This window comes from Anarhichas minor, unplaced genomic scaffold (assembly GCF_050575085.1).
Source record: "Anarhichas minor isolate MPS153535 unplaced genomic scaffold, ASM5057508v1 ptg000050l, whole genome shotgun sequence".
Lineage (NCBI taxonomy): Eukaryota > Metazoa > Chordata > Actinopteri > Perciformes > Anarhichadidae > Anarhichas > Anarhichas minor.
The window spans coordinates 67,792-94,601 of NW_027466496.1; the positions used below are offsets into that span (position 1 = coordinate 67,792).

Here is a 26,810-nt window from a genome sequence, read left to right on the forward strand (position 1 = left end):
TCCTTGCAGAGCTGAAGTTCTTTTTCCAACTTTTCTTTCTCCGCCATGACCGCGTCCAATTTGTTTGTCAAGTCGGCCTTGGACTCTTTCACGGTCTTATATTTGTTGTTTATTTCACACCGCTGCTGCTTCACTTTTTCCAGCTGCTCTTTCACAGAACAGTTGATCTGGTCAGCCTTGTCCAGCGCTTTGTTCTTTTCATCTGCCTCAACTTTCAAGAGTCTGACTTCCTCCTGCAGCTTCTTAGTAGAAACAAGTTGATCCTGAGCCTCCAACAAGTTTATTTGGATCTGAGTCCTCTCAGCCTGTAGGTCCTCAGTCTTGCTGATTGCTTTTCGCAACCTGTTCTCCAATTCAGGAATGAGCTCTCGGAGCTCCTTGATTTCCTGTTCTTTTAACTGAGCACACTTGATGTGCTCCTCTATCTTCATTTGCTGATAATTGTTTGAGGTCGTGATTCTGTCAACGCGACGCCTCATTCCCCCAATGAAGCCACTCTTTTTCTTGGACTCCTTTTTACAGGATTCCAATTCTGCAGTGTCTTTAGCTTCTTTGAGGCTTTGTTCTTCAGCTTTCTTCTTAAATGAGGTAAATTCCTCATTTAAGAGTCTGTATTCTTTCTCCAGAGATTTTATCTTTTTATTTTTCTCCTGAATTCTAGAGTTGAAATCTTTCAAATTTGCTTTCTCCAATGCTTCATACTTCTCTGTGGTTTTAAACCGCTGCACTTCTTCTTCTTGCCTTAGCGATCTTTCCTTCGCGAACATTCTCACATGTTCCTTCAACTCAGCCGCGTGTTTTTGCTGTAAACTTTCTCGATCTTCCTTCAATTGTTTCACCTCCTTCTGGAGTGGAAGGAGGCTATTTAATTCTCTTTTGAGGGACTCGTATTGTTCAAATAGTCTCTGATGATGGGTCAGTTGACTTACAGTTAATTCTGCACTCTGGCCTTTAAATCGGATGACTTTATCGGAAGACATGTTGACTGTTTGACTGTTACTTCAAAATGTGAGAGTTCATCTATCATTCAACATGATATGGCAATGTTTCATCAAAGGCACCTTTGAAACGTGACGTCACAAAGAATCAAACTTGAAAGGAACGTCGGAACGTCCCGCCCACCCTAAACAAACCGCCGCAGCTATGCAACCGTTGCCGTGGCAACGGTGGAACCTACTCACAACAGCTGATCCTCACGTGCAGCGGGAGAGACAGACGTCTGATGTCAAAATGATGTAAATTATTTACCACGAAACCTTTATGAAGGAAAACAACAACAGATACATTTTCTGCAATAATCTGTGTGAAACTGGCTCCTTGATGGGACATTTTCATGTTTTTCTTTTTAAATATAAAACGGAATAATCCTGACCTTTTGTCTGCTGGTGTTTATCAAATGTACTTTTTAAAGATTTTAATAGATATTTGAGAGAAGAGGAAGCAGAATATTTAGCTATTGGGGTAAGTCATTTATTCAATGATGAAATTGTAATAACTCTGATAAAAAATAAAACTGCACTCACTCTGTGTTCTTAAATCATTAGTCTGTTTCACAGGTGCTTTGGCTGATTGTGTTCCGAATCTAAAGCTATTCATTACTGCACCTCAAGAGATGGAAGCACTGACTGGATCTTGTTTGCAAATCCCATGTAACTTCAGTGGTAAACCAGAGGAGGGATTCAACACAAGAACAACCTTCGGAGTGTGGATTAAAAATTATTTTAATTTTCCCCGAAATCCAAATAATGTGATTTTCAACAGTAGCAGGAAGGATAACATCTATCCAATGAATCTAACTGGAGACCTGAGTCAGAAAAACTGCACCACTTTATTTTCCAGTTTAAACACATCATACACAGACAGGTACTACTTCAGGATTGAGAACCGGCCATTTCTGGCAACAGCTTCTTGTGATCCTCTTCAAATAACAGTTCGAGGTAAGAGAGTTTTGGTTTTTATCACTCAGTCTATGATGTTATTGTTTAGAATAAAAAGTGATATCAGTTGAAGCTAACCTTCAAACCTTTGCATCTAACGCTTGAAAAAGGGGAAGTCTCATGAGTTCAGTTTTTTTTAGAAAATCTACATTAATTAGTGTAAGTTTACATTTCATGTTACCCCTACAGAGGGTCACAAGATAAATCTGAGGGGTCGTGAGGTGATTAATGGGAGAGGAAAGGAGAAAAAAAGTGATTTCTGTTCACAACTCAGAAACATCAGAAAAATGACAAGAAGCCCCGAACAAACACGTTCTTCTTTTTTTATGAAGGAACAATCCAAAAACTGTTAGTGGAGTAAAAGTACAATATTTTGCTCTCAAATGTAGAAGAGTACTGCTAGCATGGCAGTAGACTCCTGGTCTTGTTGCTGTGTTCTTCAGTGTACAATCTGTATTTGATTTGAAACCACAGATTCTCCTCCAAGCCCCAGGATTGAGATCTCAGGTGATCTGAAGGAGAAGGAGTCTGTCTCTATAAGCTGCTCAGCTTTCACTCCCTGTCCACACTCTCCTCCTAAACTCACCTGGAACCTCCAACAAGACCCTCACATCATGACAGAGGAAAACACAGATCGAACCTTCACAACTAAAATCCAGAAGAACATCACTCTGTCAGACAAACATGATGGATTCATCATCAACTGTTCTGCCAGATATCCTGTGAATGAAGGAAAAGATGTCAAGACATCAGAGGAGACAACGACTCTCAGTGTTTCATGTAAGTGTTTGTTATTGGATCCTGTCAGCACATGATGATTCTTCTCTCTTAAGGATCTCATTCAGGCTCTGATGCTGCTCTCTGACCTCACATCTCCGTCACATTCTCCTCAGACGCTCCCAAGGACACCTCGGCGTCTATCAGTCCACCAGGTTCGGTGTCAGCAGGTAGCTGGGTGAGCCTGACCTGCTCCAGCAGAGCCAATCCTCCCGTCAGCCGCTTCACCTGGTTCAAGATCAGCAAAGATGGACCCGTCAATGTATCTGAAGGAGACTTTTACAGCTTTAATGTCACTGATGGAGGAGTTTATTACTGTGTGGCCACCAATGAGCTTGGTAATCAAACATCATCAGAGATCCTTCTGACTATTAAAGGTAACTATTAAAAGGACTTCGATAATGTCACATGTTCACACTGTCTTCATTTAGTCACTTCTATTTGGTTTTTTTCCATCTTGTCTTGAGGCAAAGTTAACCTTCTAGAATTGGGCTCAGTTCTTGGAGGAATCATTGGGATCATCGTACTCATCTGTCTGGTTGTCTGTGTTTGGTAAGTATCACAAACTAAATCTTCTTCTGGCACTCTGTATATTGAACCCAACCTTTTGTCTTCCAGGCGTTTGAAGTCAACACATCCAACTGCACAACAGAGTCAGGTGAGAACATAAACTCTTTTTAGTTCTGTAATCATTTGGAAGGATCCGGCTGAAGGCTCACAAACACTTCCTTTTTGCTTTATTTATTTATTTGCAGAGTCTGACTGTTGAAGAGACAGCGAGAACAGAAGAAGACGTCCATTATAGCGAGATCAACTTCTCGAGGCGCGGACCTGAACCGTCCTCTGTCTCGGTGCAGGACAGTGGACAGCAGCAGGACACGCTGTATGCACAGGTCAAAGTGTCCTACTCGGCAAACGTTGCACAGACTGCTGACGTCCCAGAGGATCTCTACGCTCAAGTGAAGAGAAAATGAGTGTTGTCTTGTGGTCACATTTGGGTTGGATTCTTAGTATGCTTTTTACTTATACAAGAAGTTTCATCTCAAGTTTATGTAGAAAAAGAAACAGGAGAAAGTGCAATCTTCATTGCTCACAGATAATTAAAGGGGAACTCCTGCAGCTCAGATAGTTTTAGCTGAGATACCATCATCTATATTTTTGAACGGACTTCATATGGGTGGCTGTGATCGGAAATGTGTTATCAGATCACTTCAAATAGAGGTCCCCAAGCTCTCAATAGGGAAGTATTCTGAAAGACAGCTCTGTTCACACGTTAACATTGTACTACAAGATTATATTTACCTTTTAAATGTTTGTGTCATTTACTGAGCTCTTGTTTCTTACATTTTTTTGCATTCTCCATATTTTATTTGTATTTTAATAACTTCAAAAATGAACATGAGACATTTGAAGACATTTATTCATTGCACCGTAATAAAAACCATACTTCTAAAATTACCTATTAATCTCAGTTGCATTTATTGGTCCAACATTTCACATATTGCGTGTAAACACCACCTGAAAATCACACAACTTAATCACTAACATTACATAAGCGGCAAAATGAATTATGCATAGTAACGCCCAGTGGAAAACGGTGTTTCGAGTACTTAATGGTGTTCTGATATAAATTGATTTGAATATAAAGCTTAATTGAAAATAGAAAGGGCAGTTCCTGAGACTCAAGTCAATAGTGTATTAAAAGATCTGGTGCTATAACTCACTTAAAAAAATATGAGTAACTTTTTTTGTCCGAAATTTGCAAAAAACAGATGTTTGGGCTTCAGCCTGAAAACCTTAGCAACCTGGACGTTGTATTGTTAAACGTCTCAAAAGGCACCACAAGGCCGTGTTGATTGTGTTTTAGTACAATGCCAGGTCTTGTGAGTGAATGGAGGTAGTGATTAGCTTCTCTATATGAGGAGTTTGACAACGTCAAAGAAATCTAACCTTCATGTCGAGACAAACCTCCCTCCTACCACCAGTCTCTCTCACCAGTGTTATTAGTGGGAAGTCTTTTCACAAAGTTGTTGCATTATAGATTATTAGCTTTTTATCTCTGGCATTTTTATTCCAAAGAGAAACACGAGAGTCACTGGTTGTGTTTTCACACACACAGAGAAAGTTAACTGCTGGCCTGGCTATTGGTCTTTTTGAGGCGTAGTTTTTTATTCATTATTGAAAAAAACAACTGAATAAATCATCTTTACTGAGCAGCGAGTACTAGAACTCTCTTATACCTGTATTTCATGGATGAAACCCAATCTGTGGTGACAGAACTAAGTTCTCTGTGTGTGTAAACCCAGCCAGTGACTCTTAATAAGTGCACCCTAATGATCTGAATCCTGAGTCATCAGTGACTACAGCCCTGTTTCTGGTTGAACTTCCTGTCCGTAGCGTTTTAATTGTGCACTCGGTCCTCCAGTGCCTTCAGCTCAGCCTCCACCTGAGCTGGCAGATCAGCGCCAACCTGCTGGGTGAAGTAGGCTCTCAACTCCTTCGTCTCCCTCTGCCAGAAAGCCTTGGGCACGTCGAACAGGGCGCCCATATCCACGTTGCCGCTCAGACCTTTAGTGTCGATGGCGCCATCTTCTGGCAGCCAGCCGATGATGCTCCTCTTGGCCGCCTCGTCCTCCCTCTCCCGGCTGCAGCGCTTGAAGATCCACTCCAGCGCGCGGGCGTTCTCGCCGAAGCCGGGCCAGAGGAAGGCGCCGGTCGCCGGGTCCTTTCTGAACCAGTTGACGTGGAAGATCTTGGGCAGGTGTGTGGGGGCCTTACGGCTCTGCATGCTCAGCCAGTGAGCGAGGTAGTCGCCAAAATTGTAACCGAAGAACGGCCGCATGGCGAAGGGGTCGTGCATGATCTCCTTGCCTGGAGGATAAAGAATTGGCTTTAGTAACAGCACTAGTAACGTCCTATTATCATAAAACACCTCATCAACAGGAAAGCCCTGCAATGGCTGAAACATCATAGGTGATGTCACAATATCAACAAATAGTCAACCAGACCAGAACTGTAAATCAGTACGAATGTATTTTACAGGGGCTCAGACCACATGGAGATCAGGTGCGCGTTAGTACCTTTATGCTCAGCAGCTGCCGTGGCTTCAGACCTCATGGAGGCTCCAACAAAGACTCCGTGTTGCCAATTGAAGGACTCGTACACCAGAGGGACTCCTACAACGTCAACATTTGATCACGTTTAATGCACTGCCGCTCGTGTGCTGCTCGACTTCTCACGTTGACGTGCAACACAAACTGTAACGACTCAAACATGTAATGTGTTAAAAGAAGAAGACAACACGAGCACCGCGTCATTGTGCATGATGTTTGTGGGCTTCCTTTTCTGGTTGCAATGCAAGTTAGACTAATTTAGCTCACTTCCCTCTGTGACAGTCACACCACAGAAGACTAACGACTAAATGCTTCGAGAGGTAAAACATGCATGAAAATGCTGATAATATTCAAATAAAGTCTGAGACTTTTGAGAGAAAAACTCTGGATGCTCAACGAGAGCAGCACCAACCTTCCGGCCTCCTGCCACCGAAGATGATGGCGTCGATGGGAACGCCCTCCTCACTCTCCCACCGGGGGTCAATGATGGGACACTGAGCCGCCGGGGCACAGAAGCGGGAATTGGGGTGGGCACACGGGGTCGAGCTTCCTTTTTTTTTACAAAACAGTTTAGTCTACCTTCAACGTCACAGTAATCTTTAAAAAAATGTGGATTTTGTAATAATCTACATCTGAATGTCATGGTTCATACTTGTGTCTGATCCACAGGTCTCTCCATTTCTATAGGTGGCATTGCTTTAACATACCACTAGATGGCACTGTTTACACTCTGGATTTAGAGAGTCTGTGATGAAAGAGATGGGAATATATATACGTTTTATATGAGCATCTTCTTGCTCTGTTTGGGGCCTTACAATATTTACAACTGATGTCTTTGTTGGCAAAGAAACAAACACATGAGTCAAGCTAGATTGATGTCTTCATAACAGCCGGGGCACGCCGGTGTTACCTTGCTGCCAGTCTGTGTATCAGGACTCAAGTGTGGATAAAATATTAATAAATTGTAAAGAGTAGCTGCCCATCTGAGCTTTTTCCGTATTATTCATGCCATTGAGTGCCTTATATTGTTCTGACTGCTTGGCGAGTTCTTTTCCTCTGCTTCTCATGGATTCCAGTATTTTCCCCTCTATGTTCCTTTATGAAGGAAAACACCAACAGATACAGTTTCTGCAATAATCTGTGTGAAACTGGCTCCTTGATGGGACATTTTCATGTTTTTCTTTTTAAATATGAAACAGAATAATCCTGACCTTTTGTCTGCTGGTGTTTATCAAATGTACTTTTTGAAGATTTTAATAGATATTTGAGAGAAGAGGAAGCAGAATGTTTAGCTATTGGGGTAAATCATTTATTCAGTCATGTAATTGTAACAACACAAATAATAGTTTGTGAGGTTCATCAGTCCTGTGATGCAGAGCAACAGAGATAAAGCTCAGTGTGATCCACAGTGACTGTACTCAAGTCACTGGCTGTTACATGTTCTTATTATTGTTATTATAATTATTGGGATATATGTAATATATAAAGATTTCAGAATAAATAGACTCACAGGATATGAGCAGTTAAGGGAAGAACTCTGATAAAAAAAAACAACAGCACTCGCTCTGTGGTCTTAATTCAAAGGAAGTTGTCTCGGTTTTAAATTACGACAGCTAAAAAAGGGAAGTTGGATTGTTGGACTGTTGAAATTCATGAATATCATTATTTTCTCTTTAAAACCACCAACCAAAGGATCTATTTGTCACTCTCTTGTTGATGTGGGCTTCTTTGTTAAGACAACACTCATGGTTTTGTTCTCATCTAACACTCTGAGTCGTACACATTTGCAGCCTTGTGAGCGGTGGTCTCTTAACACACAGGAACTTGTGGTTGTACAGAGCATGTTGAACGCTTTGTAAAATCCACTGTTGTGTTTGTGAATCCAGGTGATGAGTGTCATGGCAGTCCGGTCTGTGAGAACGGTGACAGCCAACATGTTACTGAGTGTCTTCTTTCTCTCAGGTGAGCTTTTGGTTCAGTCACTTGTATTCCTCTTGAATCATTTACTATTTGACACATATCATTTTACCCTAAATTCATGTGAATGTTACAATCTGTATTCTCTGCGTCAGCTCTTTTGTCACTGAGACGAGACTGACTTAGTTATTTGGAGATATAGACGGGTTTGGTCACCACTGGGGTCGGCCTCGTGGGGGATAGTTGTTGTAAAACCAAGAAAATGAATCAATACAAAAACTGTTCAAGGAAAAAAAGACCAAAATGCAAAATATTACTGCTGAAGTATATTTCTCTTCATGTTTTTTTTTTTTTGCATGTTACTCACCACTGTTAATCATTAGTCTGTTTCACAGGTGCTTTGGCTGATTGTGTTCCGAATCTAAATCTAGTCATTACTGCACCTCAAGAGATGGAAGCACTGACTGGATCTTGTTTGCAAATCCCATGTAACTTCACTGGTAAACCAGAGGAGGAATTCAACAGCGCAAGAACAACCTTCGGATTGTGGATTAAAAATGATTTAGATTTTCCCCCAAATCCAGATAATGTGATTTTCAACAGTAACAGGGAGGATAACATCTATCCAATGAATCTAACTGGAGACCTGAGTCAGAGAAACTGCACCACTTTATTTTCCAGTTTAATCACATCATACACAGACAGGTACTACTTCAGGATTGAGAACTGACCATTTCTGGCAACAGCTTCTTGTGATCCTCTTCAAATAACAGTTCGAGGTAAGAGAGTTTTGGTTTTTATCACTCAGTCTATGATGTTATTGTTTAGAATAAAAAGTGATATCAGTTGAAGCTAACCTTCAATGTGAATGTAAATATCTGCTACAGAGACCAACCAGAGAATGAAATGTTTACACTTCATGGATATTAATGGAATTGTTTTTTGTGCTCTACTATTAATAGTCCCATGATGAAGCTGCCTGTTCATGCAGACCTTTGCATTCAATGCTTGAAAAAGGGGAAGTCTCATGAGTTGTGAAGTGATATAAACAGCTGCTACTTTAAGTTCTTTTCAGATGTTTTTGGTACAAAAATCATAAAATACAATCTTAAACTCTAAGTACATGAAGTACAGATTAAGTATATTATATATATTAGTGGACGAATGGTAGTTGTTGTGTACTCTCACGTGTCTCAAGACTCAAACACAAACATCCAACTTTCCTCTTTGCAAAGTTTTTGTTTTCACGTTTGTCTTCCTGTCGTCCCTCCCTCCATTTTTCTGGAATAATTCACGTTAGAATATTCTAACCAGCAGCAGAAGTAAAGTGAAGGTCTCAGTGAAGGATCTAGTCTCTAAAATCATAAGACGATTATTTATCACTTGCAAGTGTCACGAAAATGTCTTTATTCAAACTGCAAAACATGTATTCATGTTTGAACCGTTCAAAATACTGATTAACTAACAGTATAAATGTCTTTTTTAATCGTTCAAAAATAGCCAAAAAATACACATTACCAGTTACATTAATGAACACATTTCACATTTGAGCCAAGTCGTAATATTTGCCTCCTCAAAGTCACCAGACTCCATTGACGGAAAACGTCATCTTACCTCCATGATCGTCGTGAAACAATCTTTTCAAACAAACTTCGACAAACAAAACAAACCTCACAATTACTTTGTGAGTCTTTCCACTGTTCCAACAATCACCAGCTGTGGTTCAGTCAGAATATATCATAAATTCAGAGTTAGATGTGAAAAGAAACGGACGTTATTCCCTCCTCAAAGCCAACAGACTCCATTGACAGAAACAGTGATATTGTCGAGTTTTCCCGTGTTTAAAAAACCTCCATATATGCTCTAATAATTTGTTGGAAAAACAGCATTAGATGGTGTTTGTTCACCACCTGAGGAATGTTCCAGTGTTACCTTTGTGACCCAGCCTCACTAACACTGTTTGAACATAGTTATTAATTATAATAATGAATCTGTTGAGCTATCGATCCTCCATCGTCCTCTGGTGTTCTTATCTTTGTGAGTCATTCGGCGGTGAGATATCATCCTTCTCTTTCTCCGTGTCATTTCAAACGTTTTCAGGGAGGGTAAAAAGTACCGAGTGTACGTGGTGACGCCTCTGCTGCCGGGCTTCGAGGAGACATCAACAACGGAGGAGGCAGCGCCATCCAGGCCGTCATGCACTTCAACTACAGGTGTGTGTGTGTGTGTGTGTGTGTGTGTGTGTGTGTGTGTGTGTGTGTGTGTGTGTGTGTGTGTGTGTGTGTGTGTGCGTGTGTGTGTGAGACGATAAAGCTGCCTTTTACCCACCTTCTGTTTGAGTTTGTCTCATGAGGGTTAAGCATCCAGTTTAAGACTCTGGTGCTAGCCTACAGGGCAGTGAAAGGAACAGCTCCTTCCTATCTCCAGGCCATGGCCAAGCCCTACACCCCGGCCCGACCACTTCGCTCTGCTACCTCGGGGCGACTGGTTGCCCCGTCGCTCAGAGGTCCCTGCGGCCGATCGACCCGGTCGCGGCTGTTTTCTGTCCTGGCCCCACAGTGGTGGAATGAACTCCCCACTGACGTCAGGACGGCAGAGTCGCTGCCCATCTTTCGGCGCAGGCTGAAAACTCACCTCTTCAAGAAGGCCTACCCTTCCGCTTAGCACTTACCTAGCATCTACTGTATTCATACTAGCTTATTGCACTTATTGTTTTTATATTAGCTTGTGGCACTTATTGCATTCCTTTGTTTCTGCACTGTACGTTGGCTCTGGTTTATGCTCTTAGATGCTTGTTTGAGGTAGGGACATGTACTTATTACTTCTGGTGACTAGTTGTTCTCTCGAAAACCGATGTTGAATACACTTATTGTAAGTCGCTTTGGATAAAAGCGTCTGCTAAATGACTGTAATGTAATCTGTAATGTAATGGTTAAATTCCAGTGATAGATCATTGCCACGCCTTAACTCTGTAACCACAGTGCTGTAAACCCTGTGTGTGTGTGTGTGTGTGTGTGTGTGTGTGTGTGTGTGTGCGTGTGTGTACATGCCATTCCTTTTGTGGCTGACATTCATTATCTAGCCTGCATTCTTGAGTAAACACTCAACCCTCTCCATGCAAACACTGACGCGCGCACACACACAGAGGCTTGAGGAATGTGGACCTGCTTCTCATCCACCTTCTGTTTTCCCTGCAGGACCATGAACAGAGGAGAACACTCCATCATGTCCCAGCTCAAGAGAGAGAGTGAGTATTTTAATTTCACATTCCCTTTACATGAGTGTCTCTCGTGTGTTGCTAGCCTGACAACATGAAAAAACTCAAGATTTGTTGAGAAGAATCTTTAAAAAGTCGTTCATCGTGTCCTAAATGAATTGGTCAAACACGACTCTGACTGCTTGCTGCTGGTTTCCAGTGGGAGACCAGTGGATAAACTACATCTCCATCGCCGGTCTGAGGACTCACGCCGAGCTGGAGGGGAAGCTGGTCACACGAGCTCATCTAAGTCCACAGCAAGATGCTCATCGCCGACGACAACACCGTCATCATCGGTAATTTTCTCACGTTCTCGATTCCTCCATCGCATGATTAAAAGATGACAAGATGTAATGAAATATTCCCCTGTAGTCCAGACGGCTCATGTATAATAGAGGAGAAAGAAACGGGAGCAGCACAGAGACGGTGGCGTCCTTTTATATCAAAGAGGAAATATTTAAAAAGCTTGAAAATGTTACAAAGAAAAGTCATTTGTTTGATACTTTGCTGCTGGTTTTCTAAACATGTTTGTGTTTTTGAACTAGAACTGAACCTTTAAAGGTTCCACATAACCTAAAGCAGAACTGCGGTTCCCAAACTTCCCTTCTGACCCTTTAAATGAAGAAATGTCTGAACTGTACCGTAATGAGATATGGTGTGAAATATGTGTCGGGTAACAGATGTTTCTTTCACACAGATAACTGTAGAGCGCAGCTACAAATAACAGGAACTAAAATATAATTCAGTGTAAATAAAACTACATCATTAAAGATTAGAGTTACCACAAGGAACTTTCATTTTGTGTCTGAAACAACAATTTAATAATAGAATTCTATAATCGTTTCTGTTATTTTGTCCAGCTCCTGTCTACAGTGACATAAAGATAAACATAACTATTAAATATAAAGGACATCATTCACTTCCATGCCCTTGATATGAAAGTGAAGACCCATTTATTAACAGATATCTTTAATTATTTTTTTTATATACATTTCTTTGGACTATTTAATTTCCTGTATTTTACTAGTATGAACGTCAGCATGTAGTCTGAGCTCAGGCGCTGCAGCGCCCCCTGCTGGCCGATTCTGGGATCGCACTCATTTTGTGGTTCCGCAGGTTCTGCCAACATCAACGACCGGAGCATGCTGGGAAAGAGGGACAGCGAGGTGGCGGTGATCGTGGAGGACTCGGAGACGGTTACGGCGGTGATGGACGGGCAGGAGTACCAAGCTGGAAAATACGCTCGTAATAACTTATTACACTATAACAATATTTGTTTCATGTATTTTTTGTTCTTTGTCCAGGGGGGCCCCTGACATGTTGGGCCCCTGGGCCTGTGCCCAACATGCCCGTTCAGTAATCCGTCACGCAACCGTCTCTAAATTTGAGGTTTCAAAGGGGACATATCATGAAAAATGAATGAACTCACATACATTTGGCTATCTGGAGTTCTTACCAACCCACAAACTGTGAAATAAGACGACCCAGTCAGTTTTTTTGTGCGCTACCTTGATCAGAAAACATTAGAATAAACCTCCCTATAAGAGTATCCCCATATGAGCTTCAGAACCACATTTGCAGAGGATCGCCATCATTTTCTAACAAGCCAATCAGAGCAGACTGGGCTCATTTAAAGAGACAGGCGCTAAAACGGAGCGTTTCAGACAGACGCTGAATACTGATGTATTCAGACAAGACTGTGAGAAAAATAGTTTTTTAAATGTAAATCTAATTTATTTATTTATTAGAGTTTTTTGTACTTCTGTTAAATTTCCTCATCACGTCTTCTTCTCGTTGCCAAATATCTCCGCTCGCAATATCCTGCAATGTTTCAGCATTTTCCTCTTCCGAAGGTCTTCCGAAGTCTTCCGTCCAGCGACGTCCGTAGCATCCTGGAGCTGGAGGGCTACCTCGCCAAGCCGGGCCTGGACAAGGAGGACCCGGCCCGGGCTCACGAGGAGCTGAAGAAGATCCGCGGCTTCCTGGTCCAGTTCCCTCTTCAGTTCCTGTGCGAGCAGAACCTGCTTCCCCCCATGGGCTGCAAGGAGGCCATGGTGCCCATGGAGGTCTGGACCTGAGACCGAGAGGGACTCGCCAGTGCATTCATGTGTTCACGCACAACATCAGGAAGGCTTTCAGGTTAATGAGACCCACTCTGGTGCCATTTTGGAGGTCATAGTGGCTGAAAACAGCCTTTTTGTGTTTTTAATAAACTGACAGCTGTATCTGATGACATGTTAGCGTTGCACTACAGTGGTTCCCCTCTGCAAACATAATTGAATAATATTTTCTAACCAGTTTGTTTGTGCTGTAAAAATCCTTGACCTTGGTGCAGTCTGTCTGTGCTGCAACGCTCCTCAACATGAGCCACAAAAAGTAAAAGTTAGAGTTAAACGGAGAGTTTCTTTGGAGATAAAAACCTGGTGTTTGGATATAATTTATAAACGTCTGATCTACTTACTTTTATCTTTGTTGTAGTATGAAAGTGATCACAAACATCTGATGTAATGGATCGTTGCAGTTGTGTCTCCATCATTGGTTCTTTCGGTTGTGATAATAATAATAGTGGAAACAAACGTGAGCAAACCGATTGTAAACAAATGCATGTGGACGAGAAAAACATAGTTTAAATGATTCGAAACGTCCTTCACAGTTGACAGACGGTCTTTGTGGTTCAACTGACCTGCTGTTCTTACCGTAGTGTAGGCTTTCTTCGCTTTATTATCAATATTTAAACTTTCAATTTGACCGTGAAAAAAGTTGTTTTAGATAATCTGGAATAATTCAATATAATTCATCATCTGTCAATTGAATCACATCCTGATACATAATAACCCTGTCTATATTGATAAGAACGAGCACATACTCCCTTCATTTAATGAGAAAGTACTCCGTATATATGAGACATGGTTTTGTAAACTTATTCGTGAATTGAATACAATTTATTTATTTTCAGAAAACTTTCTATATCCTAAAATATATCATTATCAAGATATTTCAGGTGATTAAACACTAAAGAGAACATCATTTTAAACATAACATTCCCTTTCTGCCGATAGATCCCCTTTAATGCGACGCGCTGGCCCTTTAAGGTAACCTGTGTGGTCACAGCTGCTGATCCTAGAGAAGATGGGTTTTAGCTGCAAAATTACCTCCAAAAATGGCGTCAGCTGTGGTTGTGAACAAAGCCTTTTGTACCAGCGGTGCCACCGGATGCACGTGAATAAGTTTCACACTGACACTGTGTCGTTGGAACAACATGGAGACTACGATGACACGTAAACGACACACATGTACCAACAAACATGGAGCGCAAACCACCAGGCTTTTCCTCTACAGTCTCCTTCGTTCTGCAACAACACTATGCAACGTTCAGGGCCGGCAAACGCAGCTCTGAGGGTTTGAAAAAGACACAAAATAATATAAAGAAGAAGAAGAAGGGGACTTTAATAAAGGAGAAGAGGATGAAGAGCTGTCGGACGTCTCCAGCCATTTTCTCTCATATCTCTGAAGCTTTTTAATATTTATGTCAAACAGGAAATCACAAGTGCCAAAGATGAAAGACTGTTAGTACAGTACGTACATTCATTACATTCCTCATACTGTTCTACGTTTAGCCTTAAGTGACCTGTTCTTGTGCTCTGATCTGGTCTTTGTAGTTCTTTTGGTAGCACTTTACTTTGCAGGTCTGTAATTTCCAATTAATACCATTTTCTGGAAAGAGCTGCTATAGTTTGGTGCTAATTACAGTAACGGGGAAATCTTTATTCATACCTAAATAAACATTCATTTGATTGGAAACTTTACACTCCATATAATAGTTTTCTGCCTGTAGACAAAGTTTAATTTAAATTTAAAAGAATCTAAGTAACATTGTTAGTTATTTGGTATTCATTATAGAAAACGTGGACACATAACCAGCCTTTCCAGGTAATTACAGACTTGAATAAAGCGTTGCCGTTCTGTTTTTTTACTGCATAACTCTCAGATTCATGCATGATAAGTTTATTACAATGCTGCGTTTCATTAATGTCAGCAAGCAGGAATTCTTTAGCAACAGCCAAGCTTATACAAACAGGCAACATTAGTTTGTTGGGCAACGATAGAGCGGATGCAAGTTCCTTCAGCACCTTTGTTTCTGCTGCCACCAAGTGGCCAAAATAATCTATTATTGCAGCTTTAAGATATTTATTAGTGCAGTTTTAAGGTTTTTGTAGTCTTAAAGATATACTTGAAGTTTAAGTTCATTAATAAAATTAGAAACGATGGTCTGCAGCCTTCACGCTGTTAAACTCAACGTCAGGTCGTCACAATTTTGAGAAAAAGTCTCAGATTTTCCAACGTTTCTGGAACGCAGCATCAATGTCCCTCCGTGTCTTCCTCGTTGGTCTGTGAGTGATCTGCATGACGCTGTTTTGTGCTATAAATTTGATCAAAAAAAAGACGATACCCGTAGCTGACAGCATGACAGCTGTGTTCATCAAGTCTTTTGCTAATAGCAGGTATAAAATACTGTGTTCTTACAGTTTAGCACAAGTACATTGGTTATGTCAGTGGTGGTAGAACTAAAAATCATAATAAATGTGATAAACCTCATGACAAACTGAAGAACCACATCACCGCTGTCTGTGATTCGATGGAAACAACTGCTCAATCTGTTGGCAGTATTTCTAGACTCAGTATAATTGAATAAAACTACTTTCAGGTCAAATAAATACATTATTCACTATTTCACCACCAGGTTATTCCCGCCAGCATTTACTTTGCAACGGCGTCTAGACTTTAATGTTGGAAAAACTACATTTTACTAGATCTGAGTTATTTTACTTAGAAACTCGTTTGTAAGCAGTTGTTGAAGAATGTTGATTAAAGGAACTGATCCATTAAAATTCAATTTACAGAAAATAATGAAAGGTATTAGATAAAAATATCAGAGTCTAACAGCCAACTGAATTCCTCTTTACAATGTTTTTAAGGCCAGTGTGTAGAATTTTGGTGGATTGTAATAAAATATTCAGAACTATGTTTTCATTAGTGTATAATCACCTGAAACTAAGAATCATTGTGTTTTTATTAACTTAGAATGAGCTGTTTATATCTACATAGCGAGCAGGTCTTCTTCCAGGAGTCCGCCATGTTTCTACGGCAGCCCAGAACGGACAAACCAAACACTGGTTAGAGAGAGACTTTCATGTTTTTACGTTACCTGAAGGCCACCGTAGTTCTCCACACGCTTGTGAAACAGCGGTAACGAGAGCTACAGAGGGTGAAATTGTGGTATCACCAGCCGCCGTCTGGCTTTCTTTGCTCCTAAAGAAGTGATGCCACGGGTTTTCATTCTGCTCACGTTAAGGACTCTTGTAAAGGGAGGAGTGGAGCAGAGGGGTATTCAGTTGGTTGCAATCTACAACCTCACCACTAGATGACACCAAATACTACACAAAGTCCTTTGAACATTCGGCTTATTTTATTCATGACACATCGTAAAAAATAAAAATAAACATTTATCAAAACAATAAGGGTTGTAGAAAGGAATCTGAAAAAGAATCAACGGTATTGAAATATTTGTATTTTATTTATTTGGATATTTTCTCCTGATTGTCCTTATTGTGAGGCAGCAGCTCGAACCACTGAACCCAACAACATCCTGTATTATGGCTGCAGCTGTCGATTACTTTCGATTATTTTCCATCGATAAATCGAGCAGTCGGATTAGAAATAATTACTTTAATAAGGTATACATACATCCGTGCTATTTTTGTAGACTTGTTGACAATAAACACACTAATATATTAAAATATTTCATGAAATACTACACTGACTTTTATATTAAATACTATACTATGACTTTCATATTACATTTATATGAAACAGTATACTGTTATGACTCCCAGAACGCCTTGCTTTTACAGCATTATAAAGTATTAGCACAATACAGTAGGTAAATGTTAGAATTTCACTGTGAATTTACATCAAAGTGTTACAATGCAGAGTGTTGAGAAACGTTCTATAGATTATTAAATCAATGCTGTGATTGTTTGAGAGAAAGCCAACAGGAAAGATTCTATGGGTTCTATTGCGGAAAGGTATTTAGTCTTCAAAGGCCGTCATGGAACCTTGTGAGAGAAACAGATAGAAAACGAGACTTTGACTCATTCAGAGTGGACATGTTTTAGTTAATGATTCATATTAGCTCCACATTAAACCTGGGGCAGGGAAGAGGAAACAATATGTTGTGTGTATTATTCATGTATATTTTATTATACTGAGATGCAATGCAAACATCTTTAAAATGTATGCTACTCACCTTCTATTGTTCTTTGTTTTAGTGAAGTGGCAAAAATATATTAATTATATTAGTGTTTACACAGCATTAACCCCTGTGTGACTCTATATAACAACTTTTATAATGTCTGAGACATATGAGCCTTATGTCAGTGAGTATGTAGTTATGCATAAAGTAGAATTAGTGAACTGGTACATTATAAGTAAGATAAGTTTCAACTCAACACATTTGACAAACTGTCCAGACTGTGTCTAAAATCTCCCTATTCACTACAAAGTGAATGATATTTACAGTCCGAGTGTTGAGTGCAGCGTGTGTGAGCGCTGCTTGTGATCACCTTGTACCTGCATTATTAGCAAATATCTGACTTCTGTAATTCTATAATGTAATATAATGCATTATAAAACATAAAACTGTTCAATCAATAATTGTTTTCACATTCAATTCAATTAATTTTTGTTATAACCCAAAATCACAAATTACAAATTTGCCTCAGAGGGCTTTACAATCTGTACACATGTAACAGACAGACGGACGGACAGACAGACGGAGAGAGAGACAGACGGAGAGAGAGACAGACAGACAGACAGACAGACAGACAGACAGATGGAGAGAGAGACAGACAGACAGAGAGCAGACATTACATTACATTACAGTCATTTAGCAGACGCTTTTATCCAAAGCGACTTACAATAAGTGTATTCAACATCGGTTTTCAAGACACCAGAAGTCATAAGTACATCTCCTTTTTCAAACAAGCATCTAAGAGCATGAACCAGAGCAAATGTACAGTGCAGAAACAAACGAATGTAATAATAATAACAAACTAATACGAATACAATAAGTGCTAAGCGGAAGTCTCAGGGTAGTACTTCTTGAAGAGGTGAGTTTTCAGCCTGATGAAAGATGGGCAGCGACTCCGTTACCGGGGCCTGACAGAGGGAGGGACACGCAGAAGGAGCGACTGACCAACAGCCAATAAGGTCACGCGAGGGCGATCAGCTGACTGAAGCCAGGAGGAGTCAGCTGGATTTAAGCTAATTGTAACTGAGACAGACATGTTATGACTTTTACGGACTATGAAAGAAGATTCAACGGAAGTGCTCGTTCAGTTCGTCACATTGCATCCTGCAGGTATCAAGCTTCCTGGTTGGAGCGTGTGTGGACTCTTTTCCGCGGATCATATTTCCATCGATGGTGTAAATAGTGTAATTCACTTTGCAATTGTTTTAGCTTCTGTAAGATTAAATACTTTTGATCAGAATTTGAACCGGCTGAGTTTTTGGCACGGCTGGATGACGTGCGGCTCTCCCACAGTTTCAAGAGGTTCCTGTCCCTAACATGGGTAGGAGGAGAGGAAGAGTGGTAAAGGACAAAGGAGGAGAGGAAGGAAAGAAGAGGTTCTAATTTATCAGTCTGGATGTTAAAGTCGCCGAGCAGGATGAGTGCTGCGCCATCGTCATGGAAGTGTGAGACGAATGTGTCTAGCTCCTCCAGGAACTCACCAAGAGGGCCTGGTGGGCGATACACAACAGCAATGGTGAGTGACAATAACCGCATGAAATTCGAAAGAGGACGGGAAGAACTGTGGAACAGAGACAAGAGAGTATCTCCATTTTGGGGAGATTAGCAGGCCAGTACCACCACCTCGCCTCGCAGCTCTGGGAGTGTGAGAGAAAGAGTACACTTCTGACAGAGCTGCAGGTGTGGTGGTGTTTTCTGGTGTGATCCAGGTCTCAGTTGCGGCTCCCTGAGGTCCCCAACTGGCACACCGGATCCGGACCCAGGAACGAAAAACCGATAGATAATTCGGAATTATACATATTGGGCACCAAGTTGAAACTTTAACCGGCGCATCTTATTCAGCCGTTACGGCACTTGTTCGGGGGTGCAGGAAACACACCAACCAATGCATTGCAAATCACATCACGTGATGCAGCAATCAAATATGAGTATTCTGACAAGTTTCCTGACTCCAGCGAGGTTTACACACACGTGACACACCGGGCTGAGACGAGGAAATAGAAAGAAGAGCAGGAACATTGCGCTAATTGAAGAAGTCATCTCACATGACTCTCCAAAAAGAGAAACATGTTCAGAGAGAATATAATTCATAAGCAAGAATGAACAGACTATTCTATGTTAATTATAGAAAAGGTTGCCGACCCCTGACCTAGGACAATGGGGGTAGGATAGGATGTTGGTGTGACTTTAACTCCACACCACTGTAATTTGGGCATGGATGGGAGGGGGTGATCGTCAGATACACCTTAGACATACTCGCTGGCTTTCTGAGCGTGATGCCAGTGTTTCTTGACATGGACGCACTGTGCCTGATCTGAGGGGGGGGCTGGCATTTTTTAGACATTGGAGGCAAAGATGTCTTGCCTCCAATCTCCAACTTTACAGTCCTTAGGTCAGGAGTGAGATCCTTCTTCTGCTCTTTAACCTGAGGGGGGGGGCTGGCTTTTTTTTTAGAATCTCCAACTTTACCGTCCTTAGGACAGGAGTGAGATCATTCTTCTGCTCTTCAACCTGAGGGGGGGGGCTGGCATTTTTTAGACATTGGAGGCAAAGATGTCTTGCCTCCAATCTCCAACTTTACAGTCCTTAGGTCAGGAGTGAGATCCTTCTTCTGCTCTTTAACCTGAGGGGGGGGCTGGCTTTTTTTTAGAATCTCCAACTTTACCGTCCTTAGGACAGGAGTGAGATCATTCTTCTGCTCTTCAACCTGAGGGGGGGGCTGGCATTTTTTAGACATTGGAGGCAAAGATGTCTTGCCTCCAATCTCCAACTTTACAGTCCTTAGGTCAGGAGTGAGATCCTTCTTCTGCTCTTTAACCTGAGGGGGGGGCTGGCTTTTTTTTAGAATCTCCAACTTTACCGTCCTTAGGACAGGAGTGAGATCCTTCTTCTGCTCTTTAACCTGAGGGGGGGGCTGGCTTTTTTTTAGAATCTCCAACTTTACCGTCCTTAGGACAGGAGTGAGATCATTCTTCTGCTCTTCAACCTGAGGGGGGGGCTGGCATTTTTTAGACATTGGAGGCAAAGATGTCTTGCCTCCAATCTCCAACTTTACAGTCCTTAGGTCAGGAGTGAGATCCTTCTTCTGCTCTTTAACCTGAGGGGGGGGCTGGCTTTTTTTTAGAATCTCCAACTTTACCGTCCTTAGGACAGGAGTGAGATCATTCTTCTGCTCTTCAACCTGAGGGGGGGGCTGGCATTTTTTAGACATTGGAGGCAAAGATGTCTTGCCTCCAATCTCCAACTTTACAGTCCTTAGGTCAGGAGTGAGATCCTTCTTCTGCTCTTTAACCTGAGGGGGGGGCTGGCTTTTTTTTAGAATCTCCAACTTTACCGTCCTTAGGACAGGAGTGAGATCCTTCTTCTGCTCTTTAACCTGAGGGGGGGGCTGGCCTTTTTTTAGAATCTCCAACTTTACCGTCCTTAGGACAGGAGTGAGATCATTCTTCTGCTCTTCAACCTGAGGGGGGGGCTGGCATTTTTTAGACATTGGAGGCAAAGATGTCTTGCCTCCAATCTCCAACTTTACAGTCCTTAGGTCAGGAGTGAGATCCTTCTTCTGCTCTTTAACCTGAGGGGGGGGCTGGCTTTTTTTTAGAATCTCCAACTTTACCGTCCTTAGGACAGGAGTGAGATCATTCTTCTGCTCTTCAACCTGAGGGGGGGGCTGGCATTTTTTAGACATTGGAGGCAAAGATGTCTTGCCTCCAATCTCCAACTTTACAGTCCTTAGGTCAGGAGTGAGATCCTTCTTCTGCTCTTTAACCTGAGGGGGGGGCTGGCTTTTTTTTAGAATCTCCAACTTTACCGTCCTTAGGACAGGAGTGAGATCCTTCTTCTGCTCTTTAACCTGAGGGGGGGGCTGGCTTTTTTTTAGAATCTCCAACTTTACCGTCCTTAGGACAGGAGTGAGATCCTTCTTCTGCTCTTTAACCTGAGGGGGGGGCTGGCTTTTTTTAGAAATTGGAGGCAAAGATTTCTTGCCTCCAATCTCCAACTTTCGCGTCGTTACGTTAGTAACCACTTTTTCCCTCTCCTTTTTAATCTCCGTGTACATTCTGGAGTTTCCCTTTTCAGCCATTAACTTATTCCTCAGGTCTGGCTTGTCCCACTCGGACGCTGCCAACTTCAGGATTTTCTCCACGATCGCGTCCAATTTTTTTGTCAAGTCGGCCTTGGACTCTTTCACGGTCTTATATGTGTTGTTTATTTCACACCGCTGCTGCTTCACTTTTTCCAGCTGCTCTTTCACAGAACAGTTGATCTGGTCAGCCTTGTCCAGCGCTTTGTTCTTTTCATCTGCCTCGACTTTCAAGAGTCTGACTTCCTCCTGCAGCTTCCTAGTAGAAACAAGTTGATCCTGAGCCTCCAACAAGTTTATTTGGATCTGATTCCTCTCAGCCTCTTGGCCCTCAGTCTTGCTGATTGCTTTTCGCAACCTGTTCTCCAATTCAGGAATGAGCTCTTGGAGCTCCTTGATTTCCTGTTCTTTTAACTGAGCACGCTTGATGTGCTCCTCTATCTTCATTTGCTGATAATTGTTTGAGGTCGTGATTCTGTCAAAGCGACGCCTCATTCCCCCAATGAAGCCACTCTTTTTCTTGGACTCCTTTTTACAGGATTCCAATTCTGCAGTGTCGTTAGCTTCATTGAGGCTTTGTTCTTCAGCTTTCTTCTTAAATGAGGTAAATTCCTCATTTAAGAGTCTGTATTCTTTCTCCAGAGATTTTATCTTTGTATTTTTCTCCCGAATTCTAGAGTTGAACTCTTTCAAATTTGCTTTCTCCAATGCTTCATACTTCTCCTCTGTGGTTTTAAACCGCTGCACTTCTTCTTCTTGCCTTAGCGATCTTTCCTTCGCGAACATTCTCACATGTTCCTTCAACTCAGCCGCGTGTTTTCGCTGTAAACTTTCTCGATCTTCATTCAATTGTTTCACCTCCTTCTGGAGTGGAAGGAGGCTATTTAATTCTCTTTTGAGGGACTCGTGTTGTTCAAATAGTCTCTGATGATGGGTCAGTTGAGTTGCAGTTAATTCTGCACTCTGGCCTATAAATTGGATGACTTTATCGGAAGACATGTTGACTGTTTGACTGTTACTTCAAAATGTGAGAGTTCATCTATCATTCAACATTATATAGCAATGTTTCATCAAAGGCACCTTTGAAACGTGACGTCACAAAGAATCAAACTTGAAAGGAACGTCGGAACGTCCCGCCCACCCTAAACAAACCGCCGCAGCTATGCAACCGTTGCCGTGGCAACGGTGGAACCTACTCACAACAGCTGATCCTCACGTGCAGCGGGAGAGACAGACGTCTGATGTCAAAATGATGTAAATTATTTACCACGAAACCTTTATGAAGGAAAACAACAACAGATACAGTTTCTGCAATAATCTGTGTGAAACTGGCTCCTTGATGGGACATTTTCATGTTTTTCTTTTTAAATATAAAACGGAATAATCCTGACCTTTTGTCTGCTGGTGTTTATCAAATGTACTTTTTAAAGATTTTAATAGATATTTGAGAGAAGAGGAAGCAGAATATTTAGCTATTGGGGTAAGTCATTTATTCAATGATGAAATTGTAATAACTCTGATAAAAAATAAAACTGCACTCACTCTGTGTTCTTAAATCATTAGTCTGTTTCACAGGTGCTTTGGCTGATTGTGTTCCGAATCTAAAGCTATTCATTACTGCACCTCAAGAGATGGAAGCACTGACTGGATCTTGTTTGCAAATCCCATGTAACTTCAGTGGTAAACCAGAGGAGGGATTCAACACAAGAACAACCTTCGGAGTGTGGATTAAAAATTATTTAAATTTTCCCCGAAATCCAAATAATGTGATTTTCAACAGTAGCAGGAAGGATAACATCTATCCAATGAATCTAACTGGAGACCTGAGTCAGAAAAACTGCACCACTTTATTTTCCAGTTTAAACACATCATACACAGACAGGTACTACTTCAGGATTGAGAACCGGCCATTTCTGGGAACAGCTTCTTGTGATCCTCTTCAAATAACAGTTCGAGGTAAGAGAGTTTTGGTTTTTATCACTCAGTCTATGATGTTATTGTTTAGAATAAAAAGTGATGTCAGTTGAAGCTAACCTTCAATGTGAATGTAAATATCTGCTACAGAGACCAACCAGAGAATGAAATGTTTACACTTCATGGATATTAATGGAATTTGTTTTGTGCTCTACTATTAATAGTCCCATGATGAAGCTGCCTGTTCATGCAGACCTTTGCATCTAACGCTTGAAAAAGGGGAAGTCTCATGACTTTTATTTTTGACAATTTACCATCATTGATGTACAAAATCTACATTAATTAGTGTAAGTTTACATTTCATGTTACCCCTACAGAGGGTCACAAGATAAATCTGAGGGGTCGTGAGGTGATTAATGGGAGAGGAAAGGAGAAAAAAAGTGATTTCTGTTAACAACTCAGAAACATCAGAAAAATGACAAGAAGCCCCGAACAAACACGTTCTTCTTTTTTTTATTAAGGAACAATCCAAAAGCTGTTAGTGGAGTAAAAGTACAATATTTTGCTCTCAAATGTAGAAGAGTACTGCTAGCATGGCAGTAGACTCCTGGTCTTGTTGCTGTGTTCTTCAGTGTACAATCTGTATTTGATTTGAAACCACAGATTCTCCTCCAAGCCCCAGGATTGAGATCTCAGGTGATCTGAAGGAGAAGGAGTCTGTCTCTATAAGCTGCTCAGCTTTCACTCCCTGTCCACACTCTCCTCCTAAACTCACCTGGAACCTCCAACAAGACCCTCACATCATGACAGAGGAAAACACAGATCGAACCTTCACAACTAAAATCCAGAAGATCATCACTCTGTCAGACAAACATGATGGATTCATCATCACCTGTTCTGCCAGATATCCTGTGAATGAAGGAAAAGATATCAAGACATCAGAGGAGACAACGACTCTCAGTGTTTCATGTAAGTGTTTGTTTTATAAAGATTGAAAGCAGATGGCAAAACAACAGATTTTTTCTCATGATTATATGCTAAATTTTCCAGATTCTCCCAGAGACACCTCAGTGGTCATCAGTCCCACTGATCCAGTGTCAGTTGGCAGCTTGGTGAACCTGACCTGCTCCTGCAGAGGAAACCCTCCCATTAACACCTTTGTGTGGTTCATGATCGATGATGGCAGACTGACACTGATCAAAGTTGATGAACAGATTTATGGCTTTAAAGTGAGCAGCAGTGATGGAGGCAGATTGTATTATTGTGGATGCGTAAATGAGCTGGACATTCAGCTATCGACTGGACGTCAGTTGGTATTTGAAGGTAACTGCAGGAATTATGATTTGAGATGTTTTAGAGTCATAACATTTCAGAAGGTGACCATGCTGTTGTGTTGCAGGCGATCAACGGGTTGGTGCTCAAGTCATAGTGAAGATCCTGGGAATCGTAATGCTCGTCAGCACATTGGTCATCTTTGAGTGGTGAGATAAACTTTTCTACGATACGATCGTCTGCAGATACACACCAGCTGGTCTCATTTTAAATGTGGTTGGAATGTATGAGACAGATCACTGTCATTACAAAATAACCCCAAAAAACACTTTCTACTCTCTAAGCCCATGTCTATAATACATTATGAATACATTTGTAATGCATTAATGCATAATACACCATCAATATTCATAATGATGATGACAATAATCATACACATTATAAAGCATTTTACAACGACGTATAAGGTCAAGTACAACACTTCATACCTGCTAGTCACTCACTGACATTTACAAGGATCATAGTGTATTATAACTCCCATTGTTGTAATACATCATAATCTTTTAATGATGCATTATAATGTGATTATAAGTTACTCTAAGTGGGCACTGTTTGCTTCAAGAAAAGTGAAGAAATATGTCATTAATTCTGCTAAATAACAACACACAATGTTCACTTAAATCAAAACAATAACCACAGAGTAACGTATAACCACATTATAATATATTATAACAGTGAGTACAATGCTTTCTAAAACAATGATAATGTATTACAGCTATGGGAATTATAATGCACTACTATCCTTGCAAATGTCAGCGAGTGACCAGCAATTATAAATGATTATGATACTGGACCTTATATGTCATCATAAAATGCATAATGATGCCGTGATGAAAGAAAATGCATTACAAAGTATGTTTATGAAGCATTATAGACTTATAAAGTGTTACCAACGAATTCATTCATTCTTCTTTTTCATCCAGCTGGTTTAGATCAAGACGCTCCACCAAACCACAGGAGGTAAGATATGAGATGAGGAGAGCTATTTCATTATTATTTCTTTATAAAGTGGTTCCATTCACTCATACGTAAAAACAGAACATCAGAAATGAATACCGACAAAAATTAAATCTACATAAAGAACGTTTGAAACAACACAAAGTCAAAACAGCTTTAAACCTGCATTCATTTATTAAGGGGCAGTCCAACAAGCTGTAAACACAACATTGACATGTTATCACCTTATAAAGATGATATGGCGAACACTATCGTGTGTGTGTGTGTGTGTGTGTGTGTGTGTGTGTGTGTGTGTGTGTGAGGTTTAACATGTTCTTTGAGGGCCTAATTTAGTTGGTGGATTGTTCAGTCTGCTGTTCTCTAATGTGAGGCCCTGTGACACTGACACATCTGTAACACAAAAGACATGTTGCATCTGTGTTCATCTTGGCAGTAACTAAAACTCTTTCTGCTGCAGCAAGCAGTAGAAGCGGACTATGTTAACAGCGTGGTTGAGTTACATCCATCATGAGCCAGAAGAGGAAGAAGATGATATGGAACGACAACTGTGTTATATGTTCTGTATTCATTAGTCTTAGTGTGCCACTTACACAATGTGTGTAGATCTTCTCTTAATACTTAAGGGTCTTCCGTTCTTTAAAGAGGAATAGTTAATCATGTTTATATGTGCTTTCTCTGCACTGTTGTCTTTGTTAAAATTATCACAACACAAAAGTAAAAACATCCTCTTTCATATTTTATCTCATGTTAAACTGATTCCTGGCACCAGATTTTATTATTTGTTCTTAAGATACAAAACACATGCCTGGACCATGTACATCATTTGTATTGCTTAGCTGGTGTTTCCATTGGATGCATGTAAAGTGTGTTAAATAAAATAAAAAATGATGTGTTTCAATCAGCAGAAAGTGTTGTCACTTATGTTATCATTTAGCATGTACACACAGACTCATGATTGCTATGTAACTGTGGAGGTAACGGCTGATATAATGTGCAGAAGTCAGCATTACGGTTTCTGTGCGTGTAAAATACATGAAGTTCATACTTTCACCTGTTCAAATATGTCATTATTATCATTATGTTATTTGAGTTACGTGAAGTATATACATGAATGCTTGTATCTTTATGATGTCGTAATATCTGACTTCATTTGGTTCAAATATTTCTGATGCTCAACACGACAACTGAGAATAAGTTGTATTTATAACTGACTAAT

General features: G+C 40.8%; 4 protein-coding genes across 5 annotated transcripts; 3 read left to right on the forward strand and 1 right to left on the reverse strand.

Moving 5' to 3' along the window:
• Positions 1-911: 911 nt before the first annotated feature.
• Positions 912-3,102, forward strand: LOC142971828 (myelin-associated glycoprotein-like). Its single transcript, XM_076112524.1, has 4 exons — positions 912-915; positions 1,557-1,937; positions 2,412-2,717; positions 2,831-3,102. The coding sequence occupies exons 1-4, from the start codon at positions 912-914 to the stop codon at positions 3,100-3,102; spliced, it is 963 nt and encodes a 320-aa protein (XP_075968639.1).
• Positions 3,103-4,987: 1,885 nt separating this feature from the next.
• Positions 4,988-9,930, reverse strand: LOC142971829 (phosphoenolpyruvate carboxykinase [GTP], mitochondrial-like). Its single transcript, XM_076112525.1, has 4 exons — positions 9,870-9,930; positions 6,240-6,377; positions 5,795-5,890; positions 4,988-5,585 (listed from the first exon to the last, which is right to left on the reverse strand). The coding sequence occupies exons 1-4, from the start codon at positions 9,928-9,930 to the stop codon at positions 5,116-5,118; spliced, it is 765 nt and encodes a 254-aa protein (XP_075968640.1). The 3' UTR covers positions 4,988-5,115.
• LOC142971881 (phospholipase D1-like) lies at positions 9,356-13,235 on the forward strand. 2 transcript variants are annotated; one of them, XM_076112611.1, is made up of 5 exons: positions 9,356-9,957; positions 10,942-10,991; positions 11,161-11,296; positions 12,117-12,245; positions 12,854-13,007. In XM_076112611.1, the coding sequence occupies exons 1-5, from the start codon at positions 9,941-9,943 to the stop codon at positions 12,963-12,965; spliced, it is 444 nt and encodes a 147-aa protein (XP_075968726.1). In that variant the 5' UTR covers positions 9,356-9,940; the 3' UTR covers positions 12,966-13,007. The 2 variants fall into 2 exon arrangements, with proteins under 2 accessions (XP_075968726.1, XP_075968725.1); XM_076112610.1 differs by having other exon boundaries at positions 9,359-9,957; positions 12,865-13,235.
• A 10,628-nt stretch (positions 13,236-23,863) lies between these two features.
• On the forward strand, positions 23,864-26,471 carry LOC142971893 (vascular cell adhesion protein 1-like). Its single transcript, XM_076112623.1, has 5 exons — positions 23,864-24,274; positions 24,356-24,628; positions 24,705-24,786; positions 25,561-25,597; positions 26,052-26,471. The coding sequence occupies exons 1-5, from the start codon at positions 24,109-24,111 to the stop codon at positions 26,103-26,105; spliced, it is 612 nt and encodes a 203-aa protein (XP_075968738.1). The 5' UTR covers positions 23,864-24,108; the 3' UTR covers positions 26,106-26,471.
• The last annotated feature ends 339 nt before the right edge of the window (positions 26,472-26,810 follow it).

Bases quoted from the DNA above. Each gene is read 5' to 3' on its own strand.
- LOC142971828 (XM_076112524.1), top strand. The intron at 1,938-2,411 runs GTAAGAGAGTTT...TTGAAACCACAG, and splicing joins TCTTCAAATAACAGTTCGAG to ATTCTCCTCCAAGCCCCAGG. The intron at 2,718-2,830 runs GTAAGTGTTTGT...CATTCTCCTCAG, and splicing joins AACGACTCTCAGTGTTTCAT to ACGCTCCCAAGGACACCTCG.
- LOC142971829 (XM_076112525.1), bottom strand. From the start codon at position 9,930: ATGGCGCTGCCTCCTCCGTTGTTGATGTCTCCTCGAAGCCCGGCAGCA. The intron at 6,378-9,869 runs GTACACTCGGTA...GTAAAAAAAAAG, and splicing joins GGCAGCAGAGGCGTCACCAC to GAAGCTCGACCCCGTGTGCC. The intron at 5,586-5,794 runs GTACTAACGCGC...TTTATCCTCCAG, and splicing joins GGCAGCTGCTGAGCATAAAG to GCAAGGAGATCATGCACGAC.
- LOC142971881 (XM_076112610.1), top strand. The intron at 11,297-12,116 runs GTAATTTTCTCA...GTGGTTCCGCAG, and splicing joins CGACAACACCGTCATCATCG to GTTCTGCCAACATCAACGAC. The intron at 12,246-12,864 runs GTAATAACTTAT...GGTCTTCCGAAG, and splicing joins CCAAGCTGGAAAATACGCTC to TCTTCCGTCCAGCGACGTCC.
- LOC142971893 (XM_076112623.1), top strand. From the start codon at position 24,109: ATGACAGAGGAAAACACAGATCGAACCTTCACAACTAAAATCCAGAAG. The intron at 24,629-24,704 runs GTAACTGCAGGA...GTTGTGTTGCAG, and splicing joins ACGTCAGTTGGTATTTGAAG to GCGATCAACGGGTTGGTGCT. The intron at 25,598-26,051 runs GTAAGATATGAG...TTTCTGCTGCAG, and splicing joins GCTCCACCAAACCACAGGAG to CAAGCAGTAGAAGCGGACTA.